Source organism: Electrophorus electricus, chromosome 7 (genome assembly GCF_013358815.1).
Source record: "Electrophorus electricus isolate fEleEle1 chromosome 7, fEleEle1.pri, whole genome shotgun sequence".
In the NCBI taxonomy this organism is placed as follows: domain Eukaryota; kingdom Metazoa; phylum Chordata; class Actinopteri; order Gymnotiformes; family Gymnotidae; genus Electrophorus; species Electrophorus electricus.
The window spans coordinates 16091096-16111693 of NC_049541.1; the positions used below are offsets into that span (position 1 = coordinate 16091096).

A 20598-nucleotide genomic window follows, 5' to 3' on the forward strand; every position below is an offset into this window, starting at 1 on the left:
GTTAGAAGATTACAACACAGGATTTATTTTTGGTACCTTTATCATCACACGGTACATAATAGGTTTAATTTACAATGATGATTTCTATCCTATTGCAGGTATTTCTCTGCAGACAACAGATATTAGCTTTTAATGCAAAAGTAAATCTATGAGATGGTGGAGTTTTTTGCTCCTCATGCAGTTAGTTTCATTATATCAATACTATATGCTTCACATGGGGATTGAATGTAAAATTACAGTAGTACATTACTAATAACTGGAAACTCAAAAGCAGAATTCTTTGGTTGTTTAGGGTTTGTGTGTGTGTGTGTGTGTGTGTGTGTGTGTGTGTGTGTGTGTGTGTGTGTGTGTATGCTTTTGTTCCATTTTTCTAGGATCTACTGTAGACATCTGAAAACTATTTGCACTTTTCCTTTATTCTGGGTTTAAGAAAAGGCACATTTGACTATTCCATGTTTAGCAAGAAATTGCCATGACTTTTATAGTGCAAAAGAATTTCCCATGAAAACACCATATAAATAAACAAATTTAAAGCCCTTGTGGCAGTCTTTTGTAATTATTTGATGGTGTATACACTGCAGATAGAAATAACATCAGTTTGCGAAAAATAATGTATACGCTTGCAACTGAACATTTAATTTACATGTATGCAACAACATAATAAATTGTCATTTTAAACATGTTTGCACTGCACAATGAGGCACAAAACTCCCATTTTTGATAATGCACTTTTGGCCTGCATATGTAACTCCGTGCCCTCTCCTTTAATCTGAATCAGAGTTGCAGAGCTGTTTGTGCTCACAGTCCAATCATCTGCCTTGACATTTTATCTTAGTCTAGTTGGACCTGTAGTCACCAGGCAAGTTTTTAAAGCACCCTGTTGTACATAAGACTGCCTGTCAGTAACCACAGACAAGTTATAAAGAGTCAGAAAAAACAGGGGCTTTCCATTTGAACTAGATTTGCTTACATTTACTCTCTGTGCAGGCCTACTCTGGTTTCCTGTGAGTGACCTACCATGGTCCATGTACATTTTTATCTGATTTATTATTTAGACACAAAGTATACAAAATGTAGTTATGGTAACCAAACCATCCTTTAGCTGCTGAAAATTTATGCAATGTACACTAATAGATAAATAAATTGATTAACACATTGAAATATGAATAATAGGTACACATAGAGAGGTAGCCTCGTTTGCTGTAAAAATGATAAGAAAACACTATTTTGCAGTGGCCAGTAGTTAGGGTTCAACAGATAATTAAAAGATGAGTAATCTTTCCACATAAGTAATGAGATTCACAAGGTATTAGCAATCATCACAAGCCCCTATTGTACACCTTAATACAGTTTTTCATTCACAAGAACCAGCCTTATCATGTCTTCTACTGACATATTTGCAGAATAAAGATTGCACTGCGTTCACTATCTGAAATTGTCTATACATTTAGTTTAGATAAGATATGTTTACACCTCAGTGCATTTAAAAACATCCACAGACAATGTGTCTGACAGTTTAACAACTGAGAGACGACACTTTACATTACTAGTATAAAATGTTAATTGAGATCCATGAAATGTTACACATTTTCAGTATAGAAAATAAATCACTGGCTTCTTAACAACACACTTGTGACATTCCATTAATTCAATTCTTAATCAATTAATTAAAGTGCCTCACAATACAAGTGCAAATAAAAAAAAAACTGCGCGTCACGTATCACTAATGACCATTGGTTCACGAACACACCCCAGAAGCTTTACCGGCGAGGGCGTGGGAAGGGGAGTGGGCTTTTCACTGGCACGTCGTGTCGTTTGGTTGTAGCACCTGTTGAAGATGTTAGCGTCCGGCGTTGTTCGTAAGGCTGATGCAGTGTGACCTCTGAACAAATGTGCGTCCCATCGCAGGATCTACGACTGAGTATTGACAGCCAGCGTGTTGACATAGCCGTGTGGGCACATGTCGTTCTCCGAGACGCAGTGGGAGAATTGGGCTGGGTTGCCTCCACGTGCGAATCTCCGGACAGTTCTCACTGTCACGCATTGCTCAATTAATTCCAGGAACTTGCACCCCAAGATGAATATGTTTTTTAGCATAAAAACAGATATGGGCATCTTGTAAAGAAACACAAAGAAACATCTTACCACCAACAACGGTGCATTGACCACAACGCTTGTGAAGAACCTCGCCCAAATCCAGCGGCAGTGCATCCTTGAGGCCGTTAGCTCGTAAAGCCATAGAACTGGTACGCCTAGTGCGACGAAATACACGGATATCACGGTATATTTCAAATATACGTTGGGAATCTCGTTTTTAAGGAGCAACTCGACGAGGGTGAAACTGTCCAGCACGTCTATACATGTGGTCATAAAGCAACTTTGGGAATGGTACCGAATCGCGCCATTTGGATCCTCTATAACTGAATTGATGAGACAGAAAAGCAAAGGCGCCGTGAGCAACATGGTTATCTTGAATCCGGTGATGCCAAATGGCACTTTGAGCACAATCAGATCTAGAATGGAGGTCTCCAAGATGAGTACCACTTTCGGAGTGCACGCAATCACGTAAATGAGCCATGCCAAATAGGCGAACGTGAACTCCCCAAGATTGCAGCCAAAAATCGAGCTCTTCTGATGAAAACCACAAGCCCGCTCTCGCTTACTCCTTGCGTTTTTAATGAAGAAAATCCCCCAGCCTGATATAACTACAAGGTCCGTTGCTATCCAGGAGCACCAGTACAAATCAGTGAATATAATGAGGTAGAAATCCAAGATGCCACCCTGGAGAACGAGCAACATGAAACACAATATCTTATAAAATAGGTTCTTCTTAGATCTCGGGACAAAGAGGGGAGTAGATTGCATGAATTCGCCCGATGTCATGGTGCAAGACGGGGCAGCAGTGGCTGAAGATACCAGGGGTTGGGTGCTGCCTTCCTCCGGGTTGGCACTACCGGTGGTCGTCTGTGTGTCCCTCCTGGACGCGACACTTCGTATGAAGAGCTGCCCGTTTTCCGGTGCTGAGGAGACGGGTGAGTCAGGGTAAATCGCCACTTCGGCTTGAGGATAGCTAGCTACCGTATTGTTTTTTCTAATTTCTGCAATCATGGTATTCATGCCTTTTCTTCTTCACTTGTTTTGTCTCTGCCCGCGTAGTGACAGATGCTTTAAGGGGGAGACAAGCAGGGGCGCGTAAATCCCGTGATGGAGCGCATTGGAATGGAGTGTGCTTTTGTGAGAAAATGATGCGAAAAGAAAATGAAGCGCTTTTTTGGAAAAGGAAAATAAAATACAAAGAGAATTCAAATCTAAATAGTATAACTTAACCTGCAACCTTAAAACATTTAACAGAGATCCTTGCCATTCCCTTCTCCGAGGTTTAAATCTATTTACCCTTTTGCTGTGATGTTAAAATAAGGCACAAGGCCAACCAGAATATCCAATCTAAATATATAACCGTCTGAATAAGCAATTCAAAACTGCTAAGCGTGTATTGCGGTCTGCCAAACAACACGGCATCCAAACGTCCTTGATTTAGCTGATGTACATGCTCGCATCGCTGTGTATCGGAACGTGTAGGGCGTCATGGCTCAACTGAATTAAACTGATGAACACTTATTTAATCCACCTGATACGGCCTGGCGTTAGCAGCAGTTTTAACTATCTCAAGAAATAAAGTTTCTTAAATTGAGATACCCTAAGCCTTGCAAAGCTAATGTGAGTATAGTTATGACAACCTAGCTTTTAGTCAATGAAGCAAAATTCTTCGATGGCCCAATATAACAATACTGTGGGTGAAATGATGGCAGATCATTTGTTGTTAACTAAATTTAAGGCCACCTCATTTGTTCGGAGCACAGAGGATTCTTCCCTGCAATCCATTCTTCAGAACTGTGACTGTCACAAAAAGTCATCTTGAAAAGGTATTCATTAAGAGCAGCTTTGAATATTTTATAATTTATGCATTAAAGTGACAAGATAAACTGATACTTTGATAATAAACTTTAATTTTCAAGTTATGCTGGATGGTTCTGGACCATAGAAAACAAGCACATTTCAGTATAAACATATGTATTTCAACCAAGTTCGACAAGAACCAAATAACAATTGTGTGTTTGTGGATTGGCTACTGACAGCTGAGCTTAATATGCAATACTGAAGCAAATCATAAATTTTACAAGTAATTGACAGTTAAAGTGATGAAACACCCAGCTTCATATTTGAATGCATTTAAGTCTGCTTTCTGGAGTCCAAATTCACAAATGTATCGCTACACTGAGGAGAGACTTTCCATTTGATACCACAGGTGTTCCTGAACCTGTAAAGGTCAACTAGATTTAAAAAAAAAAACCAAAACAAAAAAAACACCACAACTGACCCCTAGGCCAATTAAAGAGAATTAGAGAGAGAAAAGGGAGGGGGAATTAATGTTCAGTGAGAAGTAATCTTTATGAACGTTAAGAGTGCATGTGTGCATTTGACATCAAGAAAGTTAATCTCCATGACCCCACCCATTCATAGTCAGTGCATGAGGAGAGAGGAATAATCCAGAAATCAGTTACAGTGAAACCTTACAAAGCTGCAGTATGCACCAAGTCCCATTTAAGCAGGACCATACCTGGGTACATGATAAGTCAAACCTACACTTTAGAATAAAACCATTAAGATTTATTAGCAATATCATTTCATTTTTTAAATGTATAACTTAGTGTCTTTTTGTAATTTTTGAACTTTGTAAATTTTTTTTTTTTTTTTTTTTTTTTAAATCTCTCTTTAGTACATAAAGTGGACACAGACAGACCCGCAGTACAGAGGTTTTCTAGAAAAAGGTTTTAGCATGAGCACACAGACCTGTTTTTCCTTCCTCTTTTCCCCCCTCTTTTTCTGTCTCATCTGATCTTTTATATATTTCATTTCCACTCTGGACTGAAGTCATGATTTTAATGGCCTGCTTAAAAGGCACTGCCATGACACATGGGGAAAGACTCTACCGCTAACTCACTCACACGAGACAATCTTGCCTTGTTTCTGGGATGGAGGGCAGGGGAAGGATTACCAGGGAAGATTAGTGAGGGAGAGAGGAAATGTGGGATTAACAGAGGGACGCTATAGGTAGAGCTCGTAGTAATCGTCCAACTCTTCATGAAACAAGTCCCACTCGTCTTCGGAGTCGGTGACGTCGTCGTCTGTTCCCGCGGCCAGGAGCATGAGAAGCATCTCGCTCAGCTCGAACGTCACCATTTCTTCGTCCTCATTGTCCATGGAGTCGCTGCTCTCCCGCTCGTCCAACAAATCCCAGAGGGGAGTGCGTCTAGAGTTCTGCAGAGCAGATGTCAAAACACAGATTTTGTTTGGCAAAAAAATGCACTTATCAGTATTGAGACAAGAGGAGCAGGATGTTAACCCCGTTGACTCTTTCATTTAAGAGGTGGCCCAGCTCCCTACACCAGTCACTGACTACTGATTTCAACTAATATGGTGGCAATAGAGATGATCAATAACAGAGCTCTGTGTAACATCTGTGACCCTGTCACTACACAGCCTGCAGCAGCAAGCAGGGAGTCATGGACCAACCGCTTTCCATTATATTTTATTAAAAGTCAAGATTTAAAGTTCAATATTTTATTGCTATATTTTTAGATGATTTATAATGTAATACTTTTTAAAGACATCACAAACATGGACAATAGTTACTTATCCAAGAACAGTATGATTCATTAAGGTGGTAAAATTGCAAAAAAAACAAACAAAAAAACAAAAACAAAACCATTTTTACACAGCTGAAAGCAAGAATAGGTTTTCCTCTCCAGAATGGGTGAGCAAATAGCATTTGGAAAACTGGACTGCATTCGACTACAAAGGCAAGTCACTGACAGGAGAGCTCTTACCCTGTTCCTCCCATTGGAGGCAGTCTGCCTTCGCTGGGGCGGTGCCGAAGACTCCTCTAGATGCCCATCAGGGAAGGCGTGCTTATAGAAGCAGTTGGCTCCAAATGGACAAGTTCCACGTCCCTCATCAAAATATCGACATGGTTTACTCCTGTTGAAACATGAGCATAAGGCCAACCTAACCTTGAACAAGAAATATAGTTAAAAAAGATGACCTCTATATTTGTCTTGTTAATTCTTATAACCGGACAAAGACCTCTAAGAGAACAAATCATGAATGATCATGATGAACTGATGACATGCACCTGACTGAGGCTCATTTTGGTTATGATTTTAGGAATATTGTGGTACTCATGAGCTGGTCAGCTACCAACAATCAAACAGTGCAGGTGGACTGTGTCTGTACCCCATGCCATCCTTGTACTTCTGGATAAGATTCTGCTTCTCTTCCTTGTCTTCCACCCAGTACTCGCTTGGGATGACAAAGTTGGACGTGATTCGACACTCTGGGCAGGACCTGGCACAGGATGAAGAACTCAAATCAGAACTCTTTTGGACGAGGGATTATCACTGACTTCTTAAACCACAGATGCACAAGTCCAGAGCAAGGGCATACAAATTGTACAAGGTCCATCAGTCTAAGGCTTACTTTATAATCTTGCTCTCAAATTGCTTAGCACTCCTCCACTTGCGGATGCACTTGAGGCAGTAGCAGTGGCTGCAGTTGGAGAGGATGCCAAAGCGGCGCTCACTGGGGTTGGCCTTCTCAAACACCACCTCCATGCACACGCCACACATCATGTCCTTACTGCGCTGGATGGCGAACGAGATCTCCATGTCTTTCTCATGGGCCTCTATGCACGCCTGCCGTTGATATTTAACGAGAATCCCAAATACTTTAGAGGAATTTAGGGGGGGAAAAAACAATGAAAGGGCAGGATACTCCCAAGCAGAAGCTGCTAAAGCAGCAGGAAGAGCTGAAGGACACACTCACCCTGATATGCTGGGAGCGCTGGGATGTGTCGGTTGGGTGGAGCACCTGCAGGCCGCACATGTCGCATGCATCGCCGTGGAGATAGGCACAATTGAGGCCATAGCGGCACTCACCCACAGCGGCGTAAGGGCACAGCTGCTTCTTCAGCTGGCTGCTGGCTCGCTCCTTCTCATACTCATCCTCAATGATAGGTCCTGGGCCCTCCACAAACACAGGCTCAACTGAGGGAGTGGGGGGTGGGGGTGGTTTAATGTGTGATATTCATAAAACCAAAGAAGGCAAACTCAGCATTTGCAGTTTTATATTATATATATATAGATTTTTTTTTTTGGTACTTTAAAGCCATTTGAGCACAAATAGTCATAGGCCTGCATCCTAAAGTAAGCAGAGGAAAGCATGACCAACAAAACAGCTATAGATTTAAATTCTTTACAATATCCTTCTTTAAAAAAAGTCACATTCGGGGAAAAAAACAAAAACAAAAAACGTCTAAAAACAAATATTGAGATTAACAAATTAAAATCAACATCAAGATAAACTCTAAAAAAAAATGAATAAGAAACCCCAAGCAAGCAATGTGCAGTGCTTGTTATTTTGAGGAAAATTGGGTAACCACCAAGTCAAGGATCATGCTTTTTACTTGGCATGAAGAAAATGTAATGTTTAATACGGATTATGGATGAGACAATCCAGCTGTAATCCCAAAAATGAGGTTCAACTGGCAGAATGAGTAGCTCCTGACAGTTACAGCAGTGACTGAAATTGGTTCATATTGTTTTCCTGTGCCTGCAAATATTCTGTGAGTTCACTGTGTTCTAAGTCTGCCAACCTGAGAAAATTGCACCTGCTTTTCCTAACTGAGCATGTGGCTACCACCCAATGCATGAAAGGGGAACAGCGCTGCGCTCTCAGCTCTCTGCCAAAAAGGCCACAGCATGAAGAGGGAGAACTCTGGTCTAGGCCAGCGAGAACATATGTTTAAGATTTAACATATAAAAACTGTATCTGGCTAAACGAGTAATCATCTTCCTAGAAATTATTTCAGATATAGTTGACATGCATGTGTTTGTTTTCCTAATTCTCAATTGCAATTACCATATAGCCAGTCTGTGGGTCACTATGGGTTTAAAACACACACAGCAAAGAACAGTAAATCATAAATCAGTTTTTTTTCTTCTTTTTTTTTTTTTTTTTGACTGGGGGTGGGATGTGCACTTCAGAAACCAAAATGCTGAAAGATGTTTCAGATTTCAGTTCTTGCTCCTGAACATGGAGTGCCAACTCAAATGGTGCAATAAACAATTTGCAGAGGGTAGCAATAGAGTTTAGGATTTATTTAAATTATGGGTAACATACTGCAGAATCTGACAGACTCAGCTATAGTGCACAGTGGAAGCCTTTATGAGCATCCTCACTAAACCAACATTTCGGTATTTCTAATTTCTACAGCCCATGTGACGTGCTCATTCACGTTTAACAAACATTTACTTTGGATACTGCATATTTCCTGGCACTGGCTTACACTGGCCAGTGCCTAGGGTTATAATAATCAAAGAAGGTCATGTGCTCCTTCACATGAAGAGCAGGGCCACTGCCAGTAGCAGGATGCATGCTTTTCTGAAGTTGCAATTTCTGCATAAAGTACAGTAAAGAGAATGGATGAAAACACAGTTGGATATCTCTGGCTCTGGCTGACTTGCACTGGCTTGTATTTATACTGTACTCCCACTTCCCAAACTGCAGTGTTGCACTCTGTCCACATAACACAGCAGACTGTAAATGAAGAAGAAGAAGTAGTAAACCCTGCAACACGTGCGCTTAACTTGCAGTACCCTGCAAGTGATTACGGGTCTGCCGATGTCACACTCACCCCTCCCGCAGTATGGCTGGCCTGGCACAAACTCTGCAGCATTGATCCAGTCCACTGCCCCGGAGCTGTGGGGCCTTTCCTGATCATCGGCTGTACCACCTGGCCCACTGGGCACGGAGTCAGGGGTACCAGCAAGAGCTAGGAGAGCAGTGGGAAGCGGCATCATCCCTGGGAGTTCTTGTTTGGATGGCTTGGTGTGTTCATACCTACATCAAAAATATTAAGAAAAGACTATAGCTAAAGGATAGATAGATAGATACATCTGTGCCAGATGTGGGCTATAATTGGTGGCGGGGGGGGTGGCACGATTAGGACAAGCAGGCAGGTTTTCCAGAGGCTTACATTGGGGAAGCCTTTTGCAAATCAGGTGACACAGGCAGCTTGGTGAAATGACAAAGATTTTGTTTGGAGTGAGGATGGAAACCCATACCACAGTGCAGACCATTATTTCGTCTCCACCACCAATAGGAAATTTTCACATTTCATACATTTTTGCACAGTACATATGAATAGTAAATGACTGTACATTAATGAAATCTTTAAGAGTCAAGATTCAAACAGTGTTGCTAATTTGCTTCTAGCCACCTAAATGACACCTTCTAGTCCCCTAAAATTAAAGATTATAGCCATGTATACAATCCACCATAATGAGGTCATATGTAATATCAAAGAACAATTTCTTCAGTCATTACATCAGACACAGCAATCTTTTTATTTAAAAAATCTAAAAGGAATGAATTCCTGATAATACACAATCACTGACTTCCTACACTGCAAAGATGACACATTTCTTAGCGCTACAATGTTTGCTGCAAGATTAGACAGTGATAAGGCGGTCTTAGAGCCTAAACCAAGCAAAACCCCTAAACTGCAGGGGCTAGAACTCGGCAATCAGAATCACAATGGTCACCTGTACTTTCAGTGACTACTAATTTGAACGATTTTGGAGTCGTGGATTTCTTTAACTGCATCGTCTCCAGCTTCCTGCCCATGGTGCCACGCCTCAGTTTTCATAACACTGCGTCAGTGACAAAACTTAGGTTTAGCTGTTCACGGCCACCATTTCAATCACGTATACACACGTACCGTACACATATCCATCAAGCGCGCTGAGCGACAAAACCACCAACGTAATATAAACCATAAACGAAAATAACGTTACTATGACGCCTTCGTGAAAGTTTCCTAAAATAATTTATTTTTGCAAAAAGAAAGAAAGAAAATTTGTTTACGCTAATTTGTTTGTGGACCCGCGGGAGTTCTAAATGGATCTGAATAATCTTGCATTTCTTTGGAATTGTATCCAGTAGGGTTTAGAGAAGCGCAAGATTTAAACAGCCCACACTAGTTCCGTTTAACAGTTTGCCTTGACTTTAAAACGTCAACCGATAATCACTGAAACGTCTTATCGACTACCTGTTGCTTTATTTAATATCAAAAGTACATTAATTCATAGAATTTACAACAGTTTGAATGAAGAATATATTTCCATTCAAACTACAGAATTCGCATTCTGTCAAAGGATGCACGCAAGTCAGTCTCATTTCGTTGTATGCGTTTCTATTCTAAAACATGCAACTGATCACAATTAATCTCACCGTCGCACTGCCAAAGGAATTTTAGATTTCGAATTCAGGAAACACCATAAAAACGTATGGCGGCAGACACACATACATTTCCATTCGAGGGGAGAAAACTAAAACTATTCAGAAAGACGATATAGAATAACAAGCTGACATGATGAAAGCTGGCAACTGTAACTTCACCAATATATGCAAAAGTCATGCTTGTTCGTTCCTTGTTCCTCATTTCACAATGGCAGAAATGTTTCTCTGGAGCCTCTAAAGAAACTGCATCCCTGTATGTGTGGTGTGTGTCTTCATTTATGCAAAAGAAGTGATGGCCTGGTGGTTGCAGCTTCTGCAGAATGGCAGCATGAACTGGGTGAACCCAGCAGCAGCAGAATTGAAGGAATGGGAGGGGGCAGAGACAGACACAGAACGAGAGAGAGAAAAAACATTTTAACACACAGGATTATGTAATTGTGATGCAGGCTGCAGTATGCTCTGTCTGGCCCAGAGGGTTTTGAAGGGGGAGACAGGGGAGGGGAGCGGGGGAGAGACACAAACAAAAGACAACATAAAAGGCAGAATTCATCCACAATTAAGTCAGGCGTACATGGGTGCTGCTTGTATGGCCCCCTTATTAAGAAGCTGGAGGACGCACTCCCACAAAGACAATAATGAGGACAAAGTCCAGGAAAGAAGCGTATGAGGAGACGAGCATGACTGCATGTAGTGCTGCCTAGTGAAGGAATGCCTGACTACCTACCCTGACAGCAAACCCCATCAGACATATACAGGCGTCTTTGTAGACCCAGACCCAAAAGTCACCATTCAAGCGTGGGGTGGGGGTGGGGGTGGGGTGGGGGGCATGATTCGCCCGACATTATGCAATGCTGTCATAAAGCAGGGCTGCAGCACACAAAGGCATTCCCATGCTGCAGAGCTGGTAGGAGCAGTTACTATGGGGATGCACTTGACCGCAGACAGACATGAGGCAAACACTGTCGGTTCTGTCTGGCTGGGAAGCCAATTCTTAGACAGCACAGAAAGACCGTCCCTACACTTCAGCATCGCTGCTTCCACAGGGTTTTCAGCAAGTGAGCAAGAACCCTGTCGAAAGCAAGATGATCTGTGTCTCTGAAAAATAGTGGATGTAGCCTAATGCTTTGTCACTGGGTTTATTTTGTCAGAAATAGAATAGTACAGTGATATCTTACAGTTTAAACCAAGGCCGATACCCTTCAAAATAAAGGATAACTATCTAGACAGAACTACAAAATTAAGAAAGCAGATCTTTTATTAGGGTTGTCTATAGTAACTGGATAAATTGTACAGGCAGTCTAGCAGCAGAGATGGACACGAAACTTCCAACGTTTTGACAGTAAAAACTTTAGATTTCACGTGCAATGGAGCACATCATACACCACAATAACAATTCAAATAGACTTCATTCAGCGACTAATTCATTCCTGCACATTCACATGATGTGCTGTTACTGAGCTAATGCAGTCTGTTAAACATTTGAATGCAGTTTGGCAAACCTTTTTAAAAAAAACATTTTAGGACAGGATAATACACAGAATAAAGTACATGACATCAGTGCCATCTGATCCGTTTCAAATGAGTTTAGCAAAAACTCTGTAAACATCTGGAGCCAGGACAAAGCTTATTCTGTTTAAAACAAAAAAAATTTTTTAAAAAGTATATATATTGTTTTGAAGATGACACCAATATAAAATTCTGTAAATGGATATAAGACAGTAGGCTAACTGCCCAATTAACATATTCTAACATGCTTGGAACCTGATAACTTCCTTACAGGTTAACTTCATAAAAATGTATATTTGACAAAGCACGTCTATTTCTTAACACAAAGAAGAGATTCTAACATTCTGAAATGTTACTATACATCACACACATACACATTTCCAAACAATACTACGTCTTACCTGCAACGGTCTCCAAATGCACAACAACCCTTCTGAAAGAACTTGCAGATCATGGCTGGTTTGCTGCTGCTACGGTCATGGGAGTATCGACAGTTGTTCCCCTCTTTGCAAAGACCATGCATGAAATACCTTAATAAATAAACAAGAGGTGTTTGTCTGGATCCACATTTTTTGGTTTCTTCTGGTATGTTTTTGATATTATGGATCACACAACTGTCTGCATAGCACAATTTTGCTATAGCACATTTTTTGGCAAGTCACTTGCCTAAGTGAAAGTAGTTTGTTTTTATACAAGTACAGCATGTTCCTGGGTAAAGAGATGTGTACAAAGAAAATCTTTTTACTAAACAATGAATGTTTTATGGGCTTAACATTTTCCAGCATTTCCATCGTTGAGACCATTGTTCCCAGTGTTAGCTGGTGGTAATAATAGCACAAAACAATAGGGGCTTGTAAACCAAGATTAAGCAGAGAAACTTGATGTTGAAAGCTAGACGCATATAAATCTGATTGTGATTTATAAAGGAAATGGCCAAGACGACTAACTAGGAAAATGGGTTTGAACGTAACTCATTACCTACTGCTCACTGGTGGTAATACTGATAGTGAAACAGCACCCAGCCATGTTCAAAAACAGTCGTTTCGCAAACACATTGCGGAAGCATTGTTTACTTCAAAGCGTTGAGTGAACCGCTCAGCTCGATACTATACTTAAGTGAACCGACCTCGCTACCACATATCACAAGAAACACATCTACTTCTTAACTACAAAAGACGGTCTTGTCAGCCTATGTGTACGGCAAAGAGACGACATATCGGTTTAAAACATATGAGCATTTTTAAATGGGGGAAAAAGGACAAACACATCGCGGATTTGAACTAACCTGCAGGTTACGTGTTTCGTCCAGCCTCCTGTTGTTGTTGGAGCCGCTGTAGATGCAGCCGCTGCCTCCGCCATTGCTGTTTATGTTGAAGCCCAGCACCCGGATCTTCCGGCAAGCTGCGCTCCGTGTCGGGTGTTTTCGGAAAACCGACACGCTAGCTAACGCCAGTGACCACCGTCAGGAGGCACGCAAGTGTTTTAACACGCTTGTATACGCAATTTTAAATAAACCAGTATATACTTCTACACTGACATTTCAAATAATGTTAACAATAATAACAATAATATTTACAACAGCATATAATAATAATAATAATAAGAAGAAGAAGAAGAAGAAGAAGAAGAAGAAGAAGAAGAAGAAGAAGAAGAATATAGCCGCTATCAATGATCCTTCAAGGTTCAAGCAAATAAGGCCAAAAGTGCAATGACTCTTAAATCACCAACACCTTTAGCCAAGTCCACCAATCTTTGTAGACTGATCCAACTATGAATTCAAGAAGATATACATATATTAACGAATTAATTAATGTCATTTGTGTTATGTTGCTATGTGGTTAATTAAATATGTGACAAAGGTCAGATGTTGTAAAGTTCTGTATCAGTAAAAATGACTATTTAAATTTATACTGCCAGAAACAGCAATTCATTATTATTGTTTATTGTATAGTATAGTGTTTGTTAATTTTTATAACAAGTCATCATTTAATTAGTATTTCAAATAATGCACATCTTCACAGTAAATCATGTCTACCATTACTTTGCAAATATAATACCCTTTTTTAGATAAGATAATGATTTTCATTCATAATATAGAGAAAACTTGTTTTCAGAAGTACGAGAAATCTAGGACATGAGTGATGTGCTTGAACAAAACATTGGGGATCTGTAGCATGCACCTGAATTTGACTCTGGACACCCATATAGAGAAAAAAGGCTTTAGTTTTATTTGGGCATTAGAAAATATGAGAGGTAGACAAATGTATCTTATTAAGAGATCAACTCTTTGGGATTGAAGATTGAATGAAGAGGTTTGGGAGCTGCTATAGTAGGCTATGTGCCCAAGGGAAGTTTTCCATCACAGGTGGTATGTGGCTGCTGGTCCTACATATAATTTATATCTTTGATGTGCTCTAGTGTCAGATAGAACCAGGTGGTTCTTTACATGACCTCTTTTGAAAGGGTTCCACCATACAACAAAATGCTTCCCTGGATGCCGAGATAGACAAGCTGAAAAGCTCCAGAATAGTTTTGCCTGGAATTGGTTCCAGTCATTTTAGTCAGATGTGTATGGTTCTGCAAGTCATTGGGTACAGGAATTCTTGCCTTCCAAACTGTGCTCTTCATAACTTTAGACTTTTGGCTTTGTGCAAATGACAATTTCATTGTTATTCAGCTTCTTCCACTGAAAATCTATGTTTAACTTTGCTAGTCATGGGAATGAGAATTGTTCAAATAACATCTGTCCAATAACATCTCTTATCCCTGTTTGGTTTGTTGCATCAGTGGCTTAAAGAATGTTGTAGAGTGAACATACCTGTTACAGATCTTTCATTTCAGTCACTTAGTACCCACAATCTGCATTGTTCGTTTTATCACTTAGAAAATGGATTAAAGACCAAAACCCTATGCTTGGTTACCAAAATATACACCAGCCATGGGCTCACAAAATTATACAACACAAGAACTGTGTATATATATGGCAATTTCTAAAAAGAGATGTGAGATTGATTCCATAGCAAATAAAGGAAGACATAGTAATTCTCAGTTCTCAGTTATTTTTTAATCCTATGTAAGTGTGCTGTACAGTTTGCAATATTTTCCCATTCCCTTCTTCTTTATTTATTCATGGTAACTAATAACTTTCATCAAGCAACTGTCTCTTGTTTTCAGTGCATTGACAACTTGCTCATCTAGGCTTATGGTAGGAAGGTGTGGTGCTAGTTAGCATGTAAAAGACTCTGTTTCAGACAGTACTGCTGCATTTGCCAAGATTTGAGCAAGAGTATGACGTGCAGAAGTTTATAAAATCCAAGAATGAAATTCAGTTACGTTCTTTTCCTGCTCTCAATACAAGTATTTATCACTTTTGAGTTGGGTGTTAGAGTGAAGAAAAGTGGTCAGGATGGGATGTCCATGGCACGTGGTGGAAGGTTTGCATTGCTTAGAAGAAGGCAGATGGGGCGCAGATTGGATTAATTAGAGCACATGTTGAGTGATTTTAAAGTTAGTGGAGGGACAATCTACAGAATTGATTCTGAATATTTTGAAGGTGTTGGCTCAGGACTTTGTAATGATGTTTGCAGTGAGCAATATGGTCAGTTCAACTCTGACATGGTAAGGCTTGTATTGTACAGCACGTGTGAAAGTATGATTCAATTAAAAGCAACCGTCAGATCAATTCACTGCATATAAAACATTTAATCTATCTGTGTATTTTTGAGTAATTTGTGTTGATAAATTCAAAAGTTTCGTATATGATACATTTCAGGATCACTTTTAGATGTTTGCATCATATGTATCTCTCTCTCGTTTTCTCATTTATTACAGTCTGGTTGCAATGGAATTGAGTCACGAAGGTGTACTAAACTATGAAACTGTGCTGGTTGTCTGGGTCTGTATTCCTGTAAAGCCTCTGTCCGCAAGTGCAAACTAAAGGGATTTTCACACTCTCCCAGTGGGTCAACATCTCTATAGCACATGCATCACAATAATGTCAACAAAATATTTCATATGTGCAGCATATTAAAATACATTAAAATTTTGCTAATTAAATCCTTCAGTTTAAAATCCTACATGGGCTAGTATAAATTTGCTCATTTCATTTCTGATGTAACTATGCTGTGATGGTTTTGATTATTAAATAATTGGTTATTTTATATTTATTGTTGCTACAGGTGGATTCCTTAAAAACCTGGAAAAAGTCTGAAAGAACTACCATATTCCATAAAAGCAGAAACAAAATAAAATGTCTTTTATATAATGTTGATGAATGAGATTAAAATAATTTGGAATGTATCAAAGATAATTCAGAAGGTTCCTGTCCATGCCCTTTTTCTGCATTACTGACCATTCCTACTAAGTGTAATGCTGGGAAATCCTTGTTTTGTAACTTCTGACTGAAAATTTTGTGAAATGTTTCTAAAAGTATTGTTTTAAAAATGCTACTTCCATTGTCACATCTATGCATTTTTCCTGTTGTTGATTTTAAGAACATAATATTTATATAACCTATTTTCTGAGAGAAACAAATTTGAACATTCTATACATGTGTGGTTTTATATTTATAATCACGGTTTCCAATGTACTACATCATGAAGAAAAGGTTTCAAATGTATGAGCACTTCCTGATTTCATAGGCCTCACACACATATGAACACACACATTTTCAAAAAAGGGAAGATGAAATACTGGTCATTTGCCATTGTGCTTTATATAAGCTTCTGAGAAAAGAAGTTTTCAACCACTGGAGCATAAGGAAATAAGAAACAACCTCTCTGTTGTTTGTTATAGAGATTAAGATTGATTTCAGACCCTTCGGAAAAAAAGGCATTAAGGTAAATGATTGTTTTAGTACAGATTTATCTTTTAAAAGTAACTATATTTACATGTTAGAGTTTTAGTGTTCCTGAGAGTTGATATAAAACTGCATTGTGTTGACAACTAAATTTACATTTACAATTAGAAACTCATCACCCTATAGTGAAAACAATACAATCTATACACATTCAGAAATATGTACATCCTAAAGCTGATAAATATACTCACTTAAACTTTAGGTTTTATAGTAAATTTTAACATAGTCTTTTCATTATTTTTTTTCATTTAACATTCATTTTTTTCAGACGCAAAAGTTTTATGTCATCCTTGTTTTTTTCACAGTATGCCAACCAATTTATGGGTGATTGCAGTTCCATCACTCTTACTTCTTATGTTCAGACCCACTGTTCTGATCAATGAAGATAAAACATTTCAGCTTTGCTCCTCTATGAGGGAAAATTCAAAGGACCTGTCCTACCACAACCTGACAGGGATACCACAAGACCTACCAGATGGCACTGAATACTTAGACATATCCCATAACAATATTTCCAGTATTGTCCGGGCAGATCTGTGTAGGCTAAGCCGCCTGTGCTCTTTGAAGATCACTCACTGTGGTCTTCAATTAATCTCTGCTGATGCCTTTTATAATAACTCACAACTCAAGGTTCTCAACATGTCCTATAACCACTTGACCATCATTTCATATTTGCCTTTGCCACAGCTTAGGATCCTAGACCTCTCCTGCAATCGTTTTGATAGCTATGCCCTTCCAGGCTTTTTTAGGAACTTAACACATCTTACCACCTTTGCAATAGGAAGTACAAAAGCAACTTCAGTCGACATTAAGGATTTGACACCTCTTCAGAACACAAGCTTAAAATGGTTTAGTTTTGGATGTGGTTCTGATTTGCAAAAATATGAAAATGGATCTTTTGCCCAGCTCAAGTCATTACAGGAAGTGGCTCTGAGAGTGACACTTTGTAAAAGCTTCGATATATTCACAAAAATGATCATGGACCTTGACCAAGTGCATACAAAGAAAGTCAAGCTACACAAACTCTTCCCAGATAAATGTACTATCTTAAGTGATCCTTTTGAAATCTTTAAGGAGCTCCGTATCCTTAGTAACATAACTATTGTAGACACTTGGATAAACAGCTCCATCATGGTCAAACTAATTCAAAATATCTGGAAATCATCTTTTGAGGAACTTGTATTTCTAAACATAACTTACAATGAGGATACTCCTCATGGATTTCAATTCCCCAGTCAAAACCACACAACAAATTTACGAGCAATTGTTTTTGATGGTGTGAAACACTATCAGTACCAGTATCCTACCGTCAACATGAGCATGGACCTCATTTCTCAACTGACTTACATGAAGTTCTCTGGTACTGGTATGAATATCCTTCCATGCAAATTAATTTCAGTTATACCATCGCTTCAAATTTTAGACCTGTCAGATAATCTCTTAGATGATACTGGGTTTTGGTGGTTTTCTTGCTCATATGAAGATGTGTTTCCTGCTTTGAGGCATCTATCACTGAGTCACAACCGTTTTTATGACCTAGCATTCATTTCTAAAAAGACTTATGAAATGAAGGTATTAACATCCCTTGATTTAAGTTTCAACTCAATTTACATTGGGGAACCATGCTACTGGCCCTCTCACCTGACTGAACTTAATCTTAGCCATAACAATTTGGGCAACACAATATTTAACTACCTTTCTCCTCAATTCAAGAAGATTGATCTCTCCAAAACAGGCATAAGTGCCATTTCTCAAGATGTCCTCTCTCAGTTCCCAAGACTAACTCATCTCTTCCTAAGCTTTAACAGCATACAATGCATCTCCTTCAATCTCCATGCACATGCACTGCAAACACTCTATGTTGATCAGAATGCTATGACATCTATTGGCCAGGATGAGCTGAAGGGCCTCACCAGCCTGGAGACTCTAAAAGCAGGCAATAATCCATTTGTCTGTAACTGTGACTCTTTTTGGTTTGTCACAGTGTTCAACAAGTCCCTTCTCCCTGACTGGCCTTTAGACTACACTTGCAGCACTCCACAATCACAAGCAGGAAAGTACTTGGAGAGTTACCAGCAGGACAAGTTTTCTTGTATGCCAGGACTCCAGGCAGCAGTGGCTCTGCCAGTAGTTATTGTCATTACAGTTGCCTTGGGCATCATATTTTATGCCTTTGATGGCATCTGGTACACTAAAATGCTTTGGGTATGGATAAGGGTGAAAAGGTGTAGCAGCAAACGGGCAGACCGATTGATGAATGCCTCTTTTCGTTACCATGCATTCATTTCATACAGCCAGCATGACTCAGCGTGGGTGGACACCCAGCTAGTGCCAGGATTAGAGGGCTCAGGTTTGTCCATCTGCATTCATGAGCGAGACTTTGTACCTGGCCAGTGGATCATCGACAATATTATTAGCTGTGTGGAAGGTAGCTACAAAACCCTGTTTGTTCTTTCAAATAGCTTTGTTCAGAGTGAATGGTGTAACTATGAGCTCTTCTTTGCTCAACACAGAGCCATTAGTGTAAACGAGGACTCATTAGTCTTTATTCTGTTGGAGCCCATCCCGACTGACTCTCTGCCCAAGAAGTTTCTGAAGCTGAGAACTTTGCTAAGAAAACAAACCTATCTGGAGTGGCCAAAGGATGAACACAAGAAAACATTTTTTTGGTCTAGTCTTAAGGCCATTCTTCGGGCTGCAGACAAAAGCATTATCCTGAAGGAAGCTGCTTTAGACATGACTGAAACTTGTCCTTTACTGAGTACTCAAGGGTAATTTTCCCTTCAAATTGGAAATGGAATTTGTGATTTTATGAGCACATTTTTGCATTAATTATAGCTATAGTTAAAAAAGAACATATTTGAACATGTTACAAATTACATTAGTTAGATAAATGTAACAAAAACGAAATTGTGTGATTTATTTTATTTTGTAAATACTCTCTTTTTGTTTATAAGCCTATTTGTCCATAAACTACTCTGGTTATTCAGGTATTCAGCATATTTACTGTCCATCATGAACAGTTTATATGCCTAATGGTTTGACAATGTCTCCACCTGCTGTTAAATGTCTGTAGCACATAGTATTGCACACAGAGTACTTTCTGTTTAACCTTTTGAACGGAAAATATCATTATTACTTATTTTGATGTTGATATCATTAATTATTATGCCTTTAAATTAAAAAATGAAAGCTATTTAAAATGCTTACAGAATAAAACTGAAAAGCTTAATTCTGTACTTTATCTTAATAAAGTACTTTAATAGAGGAAATGTAGTAGATATTTGTAATGTATCTCTCCTAGTCACATGTAACTTTGTGTCCTATTCCAGTATGGGCTTTAACATTCTGCTAGGAAGGAAATCATGATCCAATCTCTAATTAACTAGAAGACGTTTGTCTGATTGTATTGAATATCATTATACCACAGACACACCAGTGGGACAAAGTTTTACTGAAAATATTGTACACTGAAGGTGAAATGTTAAGGAAATATAGGATCTATTACCTAAACAACAATAAATTTAATTTTTCATTAAAATGGTTAAGAAGAATGAATATTAAACTGCCTATAATAATATATATGGCTTTCTACAATTTATTGAATTCTATTAACATTTTATTTAATCAAGGATAATTGAACAATATATGTATAAACTTTCCATCGTTGATATAAAAACAAATTCTGGCCATTAATTGCATTAATTCAAGCTAGTTATTTCCCTAAACTCAAGAAAGATAATAGGGAGGACGTTTACTCTTGATACTACATAACCCACAAAACCTTCAACTGACGCATGCGCTCTGAGTTTATACTTGTCGCCCTCACCCTCCTTCACTCCCTCCTCCCCATTTCACATAAGATGGTGGTGGGA

At 39.1% G+C, this 20598-nt stretch overlaps 3 protein-coding genes across 3 annotated transcripts; 1 reads left to right on the top strand and 2 right to left on the bottom strand.

Annotated features, from left to right (window-relative positions):
• Positions 1–1949: 1949 nt before the first annotated feature.
• Positions 1950–3425, bottom strand: tmem121b (transmembrane protein 121B). The gene is made up of 2 exons (XM_027002173.2): positions 2146–3425; positions 1950–2033 (listed from the first exon to the last, which is right to left on the bottom strand). The coding sequence occupies exons 1-2, from the start codon at positions 3115–3117 to the stop codon at positions 2031–2033; spliced, it is 975 nt and encodes a 324-aa protein (XP_026857974.1). The 5' UTR covers positions 3118–3425; the 3' UTR covers positions 1950–2030.
• Positions 3426–3987: 562 nt separating this feature from the next.
• On the bottom strand, positions 3988–13239 carry mkrn1 (makorin, ring finger protein, 1). Its single transcript, XM_027002172.2, has 8 exons — positions 13151–13239; positions 12267–12395; positions 8753–8958; positions 6883–7103; positions 6538–6752; positions 6295–6405; positions 5889–6039; positions 3988–5319 (listed from the first exon to the last, which is right to left on the bottom strand). The coding sequence occupies exons 1-8, from the start codon at positions 13222–13224 to the stop codon at positions 5107–5109; spliced, it is 1320 nt and encodes a 439-aa protein (XP_026857973.2). The 5' UTR covers positions 13225–13239; the 3' UTR covers positions 3988–5106.
• Positions 13240–16604: 3365 nt separating this feature from the next.
• Positions 16605–20200, top strand: LOC113572559 (toll-like receptor 1). The gene is made up of 2 exons (XM_027002240.2): positions 16605–16703; positions 17029–20200. The coding sequence occupies exon 2, from the start codon at positions 17030–17032 to the stop codon at positions 19496–19498; it is 2469 nt and encodes an 822-aa protein (XP_026858041.2). The 5' UTR covers positions 16605–16703; position 17029; the 3' UTR covers positions 19499–20200.
• The last annotated feature ends 398 nt before the right edge of the window (positions 20201–20598 follow it).

Bases quoted from the DNA above. Each gene is read 5' to 3' on its own strand.
- tmem121b (XM_027002173.2), bottom strand. From the start codon at position 3,117: ATGAATACCATGATTGCAGAAATTAGAAAAAACAATACGGTAGCTAGC.
- mkrn1 (XM_027002172.2), bottom strand. From the start codon at position 13,224: ATGGCGGAGGCAGCGGCTGCATCTACAGCGGCTCCAACAACAACAGGA. The intron at 7,104-8,752 runs GTGAGTGTGACA...CCACTCCCTCAG, and splicing joins CCAGCCATACTGCGGGAGGG to TTGAGCCTGTGTTTGTGGAG. The intron at 6,406-6,537 runs GTAAGCCTTAGA...ATCCTGTGCCAG, and splicing joins TTTGAGAGCAAGATTATAAA to GTCCTGCCCAGAGTGTCGAA.
- LOC113572559 (XM_027002240.2), top strand. From the start codon at position 17,030: ATGCCAACCAATTTATGGGTGATTGCAGTTCCATCACTCTTACTTCTT.